The sequence below is a fragment of the Lutra lutra genome, chromosome 1 (assembly GCF_902655055.1).
Source record: "Lutra lutra chromosome 1, mLutLut1.2, whole genome shotgun sequence".
NCBI lineage: Eukaryota > Metazoa > Chordata > Mammalia > Carnivora > Mustelidae > Lutra > Lutra lutra.
The window spans coordinates 135,580,460-135,592,385 of NC_062278.1; the positions used below are offsets into that span (position 1 = coordinate 135,580,460).

An 11,926-nucleotide genomic window follows, 5' to 3' on the forward strand; every position below is an offset into this window, starting at 1 on the left:
ATGGTGCCAGGAGATAGCAACTTACTGAGCCTTTGGACGTCAGGCTAGGACTTTTCACTGTGACACAATACTCAGTATTTACAATGCACTAAACTCATAGATGATTTATTGCTTTAAGTAACTAAACAAGAAAGAGAAGAGACAGGCAGTTGTTCGGGTCAAGACAATCGGCATTCTCTCTCCACAGTTTGCCAGTTGCATCTACTTAAAGCCTGAACAATACTTTCTGGGACAATATAAACACGTGATAGCATACATGGAAACAACTCGGCCAATGATACACTGATTAAAATAGCACATAACAAGGGCTCCCAACTGGCAGGGTTGCCCTGAAATGATGGAAGGAACATGTGTTCGTATGATGTGCTGAGTACAAAACCCTTAAAAAAGTTTTTGGCATTAATACTAATACAGAATACTTTCTCAGACATTCTGCAAGAGGAGGGGCACACACAGAATTACCTCTTCATTTCCAGATTACCAGTATCTATGGGAATACTTCGAGAAAAGCTGGGAGGTGCGGCACCTCCCCTCCCCACTGTCATTTTCTTCACCAAAGCAGCAGGGTCTGTGGGGTGGAGATACTAGGGCACCTGATGGCCTCCAGGCATTGTCACATCACCAAGCAGCTGCAGAGAACAGCGGGGGATGGACGGTGCCAGCAAGGGGGCGGTGGTATGAACAACAGAGAGCCTTGATTTGTAGCCAACGATGGACTTGACTCAAATACTCCCTGGAGGCCCTGGGGGTGGACACAGGCACTGGCTGGTCCAGTCCCTCCTGTGGGACTGGGAAACGGAGAAGAAATAACTTGACCTCTTGCATTCTAACACTGGGGCATTACGACACATTTCTAACGGATGTGCGGAGACCAACACAGTCAGGGACCCAAGCCCTCAGAGGGCCCAGGTGAGCTTACAAGAAGAGGTCAAGCCAAGCCAAAGGGTAACACGGGACACTGGGGCAAACCGGCCCCCAACCCGGATGCTGGCACAGAGCCTCGGGTCTGCCGGCTCATCAGGCTTTCAACACCAATGCTCTAGACTCAGTTGCCATCCCCCAAGGAAGGCTCTGCGGCCACTTCCCCGGCATCTCCCTCCCTGGCACCCTCCCCAGAATGGGAGTGCCCAGTGCAGCCCCCAGTGGGGGCCCTGCAGGGCCCGGCTGGACCATTTGCACAGCCCCGCCCTCCAAGCAGAGCGAGTCAGGATGATGCTTTCCTTCTGTGACCTCCTTGATGGGGACTTTGATCTCCTCAGAGGCCTCGTCATCCTGATGCGGGCCTGGCACACAGTTTCCCACGTCTCCGGCTTTGGAAAACTGGTCTTCTAAGTTCTTCTCGTTTTCTTCTGCTTGTCGCTTGTCTCTGGCGCTCAGTTTACCTTTGGATTTCCTCATCTGCCTGCTGTGCATGTCTTCTCGGGAGAACCGCCACTGGAACTAGAAACCAGAGAGGATGGGGATAAATAAACACAGGCTCTGAGAACCCAGAGCTTCACCTGATTGTCTGCTTGCCTTCCCACCCACGTCGCTTCCTGGGGCAAGACACACCATTCCCGGTGTTCCTGGAGCAGAACATTACCAGTGCCAAACTGGAATCATGGCCCAAACACACCACACCCACTGTTAAGAGCCAGCCTGATGCCTTCCATGAGCTGTGTTTCAGACGTGCAGTTCAGGAGTCTCTGGGGACGAGGGGTATGTCTTTCAGTTGGCTCTGGGAAAGGAGATCCTGACATCCTATCACTTGGAGAAGCAGGATGGGAGAAGAGACATGGGGCCTGCCCATCCTAGGAGCCAGGGCTCTGGGTACGTGCTTCCATTCTAAGTGGGCTGTGGGTTACCAAGCACGGGCCTGCATTCTCTTGCCATATCACCAGAGTTAGAAGGGCACAGAACCTGGGGCCAACTGAAAAGGCCATCCCAGCTCCTGGGTTCCCATGGGGGCTGGCTAATACAGCCACTGCTGTGACTGCCTCACAGCTCAGCTTCTCCCCCTGCCCACTCCTGTGCCCTTCTTTCCCCACAGGTGTTCCCGGGGGCACTCACCCTAAAACTTTCTTCCACCCAAATCTTTCAGAGGCTGCTCCCTGGGGAGCTTCCCTGCAACTAAGCATTTCCCCACTGACAGGGAAGTCAAGAGAGGCTCAGAGAGGATAAGGTTGCACAGTCAGTAATGGAGCTGGGCAAGAACGGATCACCTTGAAACTATGAGGTGAGACTGGGCTCGAAGAGGCCCCATGATCATGTGCCCATGTGCCATAGACGTTGCTATTGGGGGCCGCAGTGGTGCTGAGGTCCAAAGTCAGTGTCCTGCATGGATGGCATGTGGCCTCCAGATGGCAGCCTGGCAGCCTCTGCTGAGGGATCTGAGGCCTCGCCTTGCCAGCACAGGGATCCTGTTGTTGGAGCTCAGGGCTTGGGTAGAGGAAGCTCAGACTACCCCAGAGGGAAGTTAGCTGTTGGTCCTTGGGCAAGTCATTAATCTCTCCAAGTCTCAAATTCCTCATCTCTCAACTAGGTGTCTGCCCCCAGGGTGGAGCTGCACCTCTGGGGCCCGGTCATGCGGTGGTAGATGCAGACAGCGCCCCCTGCCCTTGGGTGGTGTAGAACCACCGAAGATTTTATCTCTGCCAGATGTTATCCTGGACTCTTATTTTCTTTTTAAAGGTTTATTTATTTATTTCTTTGACAGAGACAGAGACAGCGAGATAGGGAACACAAACAGGGAGAGTGGGAGAGGATGAAGCAGGCTTCCTGCCAAGCAGAGAGGCCCATGTGGGGCTTGATCCCAGGACCCGAGCAGAAAGCAGACACTTAAGGACTGAGCCATCCAGGCGCCCTGAGGACTCTTATTATGTAATGCAAACCCAGCTCTTCTCTCAGGGTCTGCTCTTGCTAATGAAGCAAGAACTTCCATGTGGCCTCTGGAAGCCCAGCCATATCTACTTTCCTATAGAAGATCACAGTTTGTTGATTTGGTATAAGCCACCAGGGGAACACACCAGCCACTTTCTCCAGGGACTACAGGGTGGAGGATTTCGGGCTGTGAGCACTGAGCTGGTGGGCACAATCCCAGCCAACGTATTCTGTCCTTCTTAGTCACCACAGGGTAATCTGTCAAACCAAATGCCTTCTAGGACTACAGTCTCCTGTGACCTCAGAGGGGCCACGGTGCCATCACTCAGTCCCCCTGCTGCCTGGGGGGTCCCCATCCCACCACAGCTGTCATGGGTGCTGCAGCCGAGTTCCAAGGAGGCCCTGACTCAACTCTCCCTTCTTCTCCAGTCTATTGTGGAGGCATTCTCCTGAAGCAGAGAAGCAGCAGGAGCCCAAACCCAGGGACATCTGAAAAGTGAAATGTTCGAAAGTATAAAGGCGGACTACCAGGAGGTACCCGCCTGCAAAGGAGCAAGCACATACCAGGGTGCCAACCACGTCTCTCACACTGTGGCAAGGTTTCCCATGGCCCTGAATCTCCAAAGAAGTACTCTCACTAGTCATGGTTAGTACAATTGGATAGATGAATGCTTAGAGGTTCAGGGAGGTTGAGTAACTTGCCCAAAGTCATACAGCTAGAGAACAGCAAGCTGGAACTCAGATGCAGGTGTCTCTGGCTCCCTACAACCTCATTCTTGGTGGAAGAAAGGCTTTAGGCTCTCACCCTAGGGGCAAGGAGGAGAGGAAACAGAGGGAGAGGCCACGCCCCTTTGAAAGGGCTCAGCCCCGCACACAAGTGCCTCCCCTTTCAGACTGTCTGATGTCAAGTGGCATCTGCTGGGTCAGGTGCTTGGCTCATTAGGCCAAATAGTCAGCTAATGGAAATACAGATTTAACTGCCATTAAAGATACTTTGGTTTGGCTTATTTAAAAAAAGATCTACACCAAAGCCTCCCTGACAGGCCTATTTTTAAAAATAATGATAAAATTTGAATGGCAGTGCACAGGTGAGCCAAGAAAGGACCCTACATTAGATAACTGAGACACCAGCCTGCAGACTTGAACGGGCATCACAACCATCCAGAGGACTTCTGAAACAGAACACTCATCCCATCCCACAGTTTCGGACTCAATGCAACCTGGGAAGGGGAGGGAGACCTCACATTTTTAACAAACTCCCAGGTAAGGCCCATCTTGCTAGTCCATGGGCCCCAGTCTGAGAAGCGCTGAGCTAAGACAAAGACACCCCTTGTCTTCCTGCAGCCCCAGCTCTGCCCCTCATGGAAGGACTTCCTTGTCTCCCTCCCATCTTCACACCAATCCCCTTCACCACTCCCTTCTGCTCCTTTGAGCAGAGGACAGTCAGGGGTTTTAACAAATAACACAATTGTTCCAGATCCCAAGGCTCAACAAGGCACTGTCTCAGAAAGCAAGATGAGGAGAAGCAGGGACACAGCCACCCCCGGGACGGTGACAGCTTTCTGGGGAGGTCTGGAACATCCACACTCTTAAAGGCTGGCAGCCCAGCCAGGAGGAGGGATGCCATATCTGGAGCAGTACCAGGGAGAGCGTCTGAACAAATCAAGCAGCCCACTCCAACGCCAGGGCCTTCCCAGTCAGTGGGTCTGTGGCACTTGGCTGTGTCGCTGGCGTCCACGCTCAGAAAGATTTTCACTAGTCATCCATGTCAGAAAGAAGTGTGCAAAAGAAAAAAATCCTTCACTTGACAGCAGTGTGGGTCCAGAGTTCCATGTCAGCAAGGGCTAATGGATTTAATTCCCACATTTTAAAAACTGTCTGTTACCTGCCCCCACTTCAAGGAGTGTAGCTGGAAGGAAGACTTGGGTGTGGGAGAAATCATCTATTACTTCGGATGGAGTTTAATTACTTGCTTTGAAAGCCCCACTCACAAAGAAGTTTCTTTCAAATGCTGAAAAGTCTTGACGGGAGAATTTTCTCTACTTTGCTGATTAAAAGAGGCCTCAAAATGCTGTGTCCTTGGTGTACCAGCCTTGTGGTCCCTTTCCTTAGATTTCAATCCAGTCAGAACATGAATGTCCTGGGCTCACACATTTCATTACTTATACATACAAAGGAGGAGAGAGTCTGAGGCAGAGGGAACAGCCAGAGCAAAGGCCCTGTGGCAAGAAGGGACACAGAAGAGCCTGTAGGCCACAGTAGCTGGAATGCAGAAGATGGGGACAGTGGCAGAAGAGCCAGACCACACATGGCCCTGTGGATCTCATGCAGATTCCCGTCTTTATCTTAAGAATTACACAATGCTTTGGAAACATTTAAAGCCGTGGGGGGACGTGATTCCGTGTGCTTCTGTAAGAGATTCCCTTGGCTCCTAGTAGATGACATATTTGAAGGGGAGACCTATTACCAGAGGATTAGAGTTGTTGAGGCCCAGAATGGTGGGGAGAAGTGGAGGGATTCAAGTTCCTAGGATCTAAAACAGACATGTCTTGAGGATAGAGTGACCATGGAAGTGATGGGGAGTCAAGGATGAGCCCTGGGTGGGTGGGTGTCTCTGGATGGAGGCAGTGCCCTTGTTCCAGGTGGGGGTGGGGCTGGCCAGGTCACAAGTCCCTCTGAGATGCTGGGTAGTAATGGGTCCGTGGTCCTGGGTCATAGGGCAGAAACAAGTACTGAAAATGCGGGTGTGGGAGTCATCACCTAAGAGGGTCAGATTTCTCTTTCTGGGGATGAATGAGATTTTCTAAGAAAGAGACCAGAAAGAGAGAGAGAGAGATGGGGCTGGGTCTGAACCACCTGCTGGAAGACCAGGACAGTGCAGGGCCAGAGCCCAGACAAAAAGGAGCTTCAAGAGGCAGAGGGGGATCAAGAGCGTCAGTGCTTGGGAGACCCAGGCATGGTGAGGACTTGATGGAGTTACTGCCATGGTCACTGGGGTACCCACAGCTCGCGGGAGCAGGTTGCCAACCTGAGTCAGCAGCAGAGCCACTGGCTGGGACCGTGAGAGGGAGACAACCCATCTGGCTGTGAAGCCCCCCCACCGTACCCCACGCCCAGACTCCACTAGTGAGTGAGGTGACCTCTCCAGGTCACACAAAAAACCTGTGCTCCACAGGAGCCAATCCCATGAATGAGCAGGAGGTAAGGAAGTACTTCAAGAGAGAAAGCAGCCACCCACTTTAGCACAGCTGACTGGGGTTGGAAGAGTCTACTGCTCAGAAAATAGATGACTCCATCCTCTCGCTTTTCCCCGAGGGAAGTTGGTCCACCTCCTCACAGCAGCTTTAAAAATGCTCCCTCTAAAATCTCCTGCTTGTCTCCCTCCGTGAGCTGCACAGACTTCATACCGAAATTAAACCCCATGGCTCTCCTTTGGGAACCGCCCACATCCCAACCGGGGAGGGCTGGCGGGAAAAGGCAGCACCGCCTCCTTCTCTTAAAGGCTGAGTTGGCGTGTTTTGGCGTCTGATGGCAGCCTGGCTTGTGCTGTTGTTGAATGTCACCGTGAATGCACGCGGTCCCCAGGAGCCTGGGGCCGAGTGGCAGCTAACGGTGGTCCGGGGAAGATCCATCTTCCAGCCGGCGGCTGACTGCTCCTGGTGGTTAATGGTGACTTCAGCGGTTGCCTTCTGGCCCTCTGCTGCTGTCACCTGTCACATTAGCGTCTTGGAGCTGAGAGAGAGACCTCCCTCTGCATTCTACACCATCTGGCTTCAGGTCGCCTTCTCCTTGGCATTCCTCCCAGGAGCCCCCCCACCAACCCAGTGGGTTTGCCGGCTGGCGAGGGGCTGCTGCAATCTGTTCGCTTGCTTGTCGTCCCTGTCCAGGCTCCATGTCCAGAGAACATGAGGAACTAAGAGGGGAGCACAGGAGGGTGCCAAGCCTGAGGAGCAGAGCAGGTCTGTCAGGCTCTGCCAGAGAGCACTGCGCTGGCCAACAAAGGTGGCTCAGGCGGGCTTCAGGTGACACCTAACTTGGGCTCTCTCAAGTCCCCCTGACTCTCTCATCTCTTCCCGAGCAAATGGCCAATCACCCACAGGAGAATCACCCACCGGCTGCGAAGTGTGGGGTGAGAAGAATCAAAATCATCTGACACAAGGAAGTGCTTGGATTTGATTTCTGGGAACATGGGGGAAATATCTCAGAATGGCCACAGTCTCTTAGCACAACTGTGTTTTCCAGGCTTGGCCATGTGCTGTCCAGGGAGGGGATGAAGGCCACCAGCAACCCCCAAGACAGCGGGGCCTGAGGACTCTGCCATGGACTGTGTCCACACCAGCCACTGTCACTGAGAGGCCTTGGGGTCGGGGCACGCCAAGGAGCTCTGGCAGGGTCTCTCTCTGCCAAGATCACCACACTTCTGATGTCTTGAGGGATCCAACAGGCTGCAGCCAGAGCTTGTCATGGGATTAAGATACAGAGAAGCTAGGCACAAACTCAAGCCATCACACCCCGGCTGGAGGCAGCTGACTTCAGGCCCCTATTTTTAGTTTAGTGGGAATATCTGGACTACCTGCGTGTCCGACAGAATGGTTCTACTCTGCTCTCTGACCTGACAGACAAGACACCCCCCCGCCCAGCGCCCTCATCTGTCTCTTTTCAGCAGCCTCAGGTGTGCTCCCGTTTGCCAAGGGGCTCAGATGTTCCTTTGAGAGCCCTTGGAAGTTGGAGCCAGCTGCCCACTCAACTGTTACAGAAAATCCAGCTGTGGAGGAAGCCCTGCCAAGGAAAACTGAAAAAGGCCATCAAGGTCACTTACCTTTGATTCCTTCTTCTTGATTTTCTGAGGTAGACACGGTCTCTGAAGAAAGACAATCTGCTTGGTGGATACATTCCCCTCCCTAGAACACAGAGGTGAGAATGAGCCATTACCCCCAGGCCAGCCCCAAACCTCACCAATGTGTCTACCCCTAAGGTTGCTGAGCCCGAGTGCCAACAGAACGGAGAACTGCCACCAAACAGGGAGATGTCAGCAGTCAAGAAGCACTCGTCCCAGCCCAGGCCATCCACCCGGCCCTTGCTTCCAGGGGACTCTGTGAGGGGCTCAACAAAAGCTCTGTGGGCATCTCTGCCAAGTCACCTTCATAGCTAGGGGCTCCCCTTCCCTCGATGTGAGGTAACAGCTGGCATCTTGGCCAAATGATATTAAACTGGCTTCTTCCGTGAATCTCAAGAGGTAGAAGCTTCTTCCAACTCTGCTTTGGGAAGGAGCCAAGGAGAGGTCAACTTGGCCCAGGATAGGTGGTGAGCCTCCCGGCCGCCTCTACAGAAGGCTGGCTGGGCACAGGGGCACGGCCATGGGCCTGATTCGGCCTCACTGGGCCCCGAGGCAGCCTGGCTCCTGCAGGCACAGGGGAGGGGTGCTGAGGAGCACTGCTCATTTTTCTGGCACAGTGAGTGCACTTTCCTCTGGGCCCCCACAGAGCGGCCTTTAAAGATGGCAGAAATATTTGTGAGGGAGATCGCTGTCTTCTCTGCTGAGGCAAGCGCCATGGCATGGAATGTCAGAAGGAAAGGGGGGAGAAAATGAACATATTTTGTGCTGGGGCTGGGCTGGGTGATTTCACACATCATGGCTCATTGAAGCCTCACCCCCGAGGAGTGAGTAAGCCCACTTGGAGTAAGCCCACTCCAAAGAGTGGGACCACAGCCTGTCTGTAAAGACAGGAGACGAAAGCTCATTTAAGGAGTGGGCTTGAGCTCTCACAGTGAGGATTCGAGCTCAAACCTCCCCGGTTCCCCAAGCTCTCCACTCCACCACGAGGAGGCGTGTGCAGCACAGGGAAGTGGAGGATTAGGGGGGATTACTGAGCAGGTAGGAGATCTGAGAGGAAGACAGAAGCACCTGTCTGTACTCTCTGGGTTTAGAGAGCTCAAAACGAGTGGGAGCTTCTCATTCAAATCCAGTTCTCATCGTGACTCCTGTCCTTTGGAGTGGGTGGTGGAGCAGGCTTTCTTCCATCTTACAGACAAGGAAACTAATTCAGAGAAGCTATAGGACTTGGCCAGGATGGACAGTTAGCAAATGGAAGGGTCTGACCTGGGTTCAAGTCTGCATGTCCCAAATCGAGGGTTTTTTTTCCCACCCTGGTTCTTTCCATCACTCCATACCCACAGAAGTCTTGGTTGTAAGGCACCATGGAAGCTCCCAATGGCCTGGGGCCAAAAGGTGGCTGCAAATAGGTGCCTGGTAGTGTGCAGACCCACTGTGGCCCAATGTCAGGAGGAAGACATGCTGAGAGCCCAGACGGCCTCCTAGAGGGACCCAGGAAGGAAGGTATGGATTGCCCCCATCATTCTCCACCCTGAGTCTGGCCTCTGCGGCTGCACGGCCCTGTTGTCCCCCCCAGATCACCAGCCTTGCCTCATGCTGGCCATCACCCTGCCTGACATAAGAGATAGGAGACTCATTCTGGAGACTGAGGTTCTAGTCCCAGTTCTGCAACTTATTGGATGCGTGGCTTCAGGTATGTGACAGAGCCTCTCTGAGCCTCAATTTTCTCATCTATAAAATGGGAATGATATCTATGCTATAACCACATGGGATAGTTAAGAGAATTCATTCAGATAAACCCCAAATACAGATGAAAGGCCTTTCAGGGACATGCGAGGTCAAGGGAGGGTGGGCTGAGCTAAGGTGGACAAATGCCCCTAAATGTGAAACTGTAAGGGATGCCACAAGCCAGGGTCAAGATGCAGGTCTTTACATGCTCTTCGTGGGACTACTGACCAGGGCCATGATCTTGGGTGAGTCCTTCAGCCTCCCTGGCCATAACTTCCTCAGTCGCAAAATGGGTTTAGTGAAAAGACTTCACCTTGTAGGACTTTTTTTTTTTTTTGAGTACTAAATGAAATTTTACATGCAAGGTACCTACCCAAGCCAGAACAGGGCATGCAGTAGGGGCTCGATTTCTTTTGTACCTGAGAGCCCTGGGCCCCCACAACCCAGAAGGCTCACCTTTGACGTGCTTGGCAGTCACAATTCACTGGCCAAGACTCCCCATGTGGGAAGAGGGGCAGAGGATGCCCTGTGGGTTGGGGGTTAAGGATCTGAAATCCCAGCTCTGTCACTTCCCAAGCTGGAGAGTCTGGTAACCGCACCAGCCTCAGAGGTTGTCACAGGACTAAAAAAGTGACATGCGTCAAGGGCACAGCCCCAAGCAGGTGTTGAGTGATAACGATGATGATGCCGAGGCCTGTTGTTGTTACCTGGTAGTCTTCACCACGGGAGTTGGTAGCACACAGGTGAGCTGCCAGCCATAGGCCGCCAGGGAGTTCAGCAGGGGCACATAGTCGGTCTGCACCTCGACACCCTGGGGGAGAAAGGCCACCATGAGGGCTGCGGCTGCCCCAAGTCAGCCGCTGGGCGACGGAGGGGGATGTTCCATCAGCCAGCGGAGGCGATGGGGCAGGAAAGGGGTGGGGCGCCCGGCAGCCCGGAAGTCCTGCCCCACAGACCCCACTTGGATGGGAACTAGAGCCAGAGGATTAATGCGTTAATTTGGTTCTATTCTTTCGTGGACAGATAGCCTCCGGTGAGTGTCTCTGCAGAAGCACAGTTACCTGGCCTCAGAACCATATTCAGGGCAGACGACAACACACCTGAGGATTCCGGAGTGCATGCCGGGGAGTTAGATCACGTTTCATTCATGATCAAGTTGTTCACATCCAGACACGGCAGCAACACAGACGAGTGCACGCATGCACACACACACACACACACACACACACACACACACACACACACGGGAGCTTCACTTGTGTTACACAGCCTGACACGAATGGGCTGATGAGCGCTGCCTGTGTTTTATTTCAGATCAGTGTGTGCACCTGTGTGCTGGGGGCTCTGACTCGCCTTTCAATTGAGAAACTCAGTCCTGCCCCTGCAAGAGAGCACCGCACTGTGAGGCCACGTCCTGCTCTCTCACTGCAGCGGGCCTCACTTCCCCCTCTGGGCTCCTCGCAGACGCTGGAAGTGTGGCCCCCACCCTGCCCACTGTCTACAGTGGGTTCCCCGTCTCTATGAGGCTGGCTTCAGAACTACAGAAAATCTCAGACAGGTTCTGATTCCTTCCAACCACCGCTAGTCAGCGAGCATTTCAGAGTGGTGGGGACAAAGGTGAAGGAAGGCACAGTTCCACTGCTAGTGTTCACAGCTGGAGGGGGCAACAGCACAGACAGGCAAGTGATGGGAATACAAGACGGCCCACGGGCAGGACCACGAGGCTTCGGAAGTCAGCAGAAGAGGAAGGATGCCAGACGTGATCAACACAGGCTTCCTGGGGCCCAAGGGCTGGGCACATATTTGACAGGTGGAGCTGGGGAAGGGGCATTCTAGGGGGAGAACCCTAGCATGTACAACAGAAGATTCCACTGGGCCCAGAGCACCGAGGAAGGTGGGCTTCACTTGGGAGTGGCACTGCTCACAGCGGGACCACAGGTGGTGACTGGCTGTGTTGCTGGAGGCTTTTGGGGAACAGAACCAGCTCATCTAGTTGCTCTGGGCTAAGGGGCTGGGAGAGAGATGAACCTTCCCTCTTCAAATGGCTTTTGAAACCCCTATTGCTGGGCACCCATCCCAGCATGGCTACCAAGTTGCCTGAACTCCTGGCAAGTAATTGATCCTTTGGGAGACTGTTTCCTCAACTATAAAAAATAAGCTTTGGCCTCTGACAGTGGTTCTCAAAATGTGGTTCCCCAAGCAACAACAATGGCATCGACCTGGGACCTTGTTAGAAATGCAGAGTTTTGGGACCCTGTCGAGACCTACCAGATCTGAAACCTGGGGGTTCTTTTTGTTTGAAAGAACCTTCTCAGTAGTTCTGATGCACAAGTTACAGAAGCACTGCCTGGGTAATCAATTAGGTCTCTCTTTTTAAAGATGTATTTATTTATTTGGGGGGGGCAGGCAGGACAGAGGGAGAGAGAGGGTCTTAAGCAGACTCCGTGTGGAGCTCAGAGCCAGACACGGGGCTTCACCTTATGATCCTGAGATCATGACCCAAGC

The 11,926-nt window shown here is 53.2% G+C and overlaps 1 protein-coding gene across 1 annotated transcript in view; it reads right to left on the reverse strand.

The window, feature by feature from the left end:
• Positions 1 to 89: 89 nt before the first annotated feature.
• RFTN1 (raftlin, lipid raft linker 1) overlaps positions 90 to 11,926 on the reverse strand; it is a 193,654-nt gene continuing 181,817 nt past the window's right edge. Inside the window, 4 exon segments of the mRNA XM_047737591.1 lie at positions 90 to 1,176; positions 1,179 to 1,440; positions 7,679 to 7,760; positions 10,129 to 10,232. Of these exon segments, the coding sequence (XP_047593547.1) occupies positions 1,046 to 1,176; positions 1,179 to 1,440; positions 7,679 to 7,760; positions 10,129 to 10,232 (579 nt within the window). The 3' untranslated portion in view covers positions 90 to 1,045.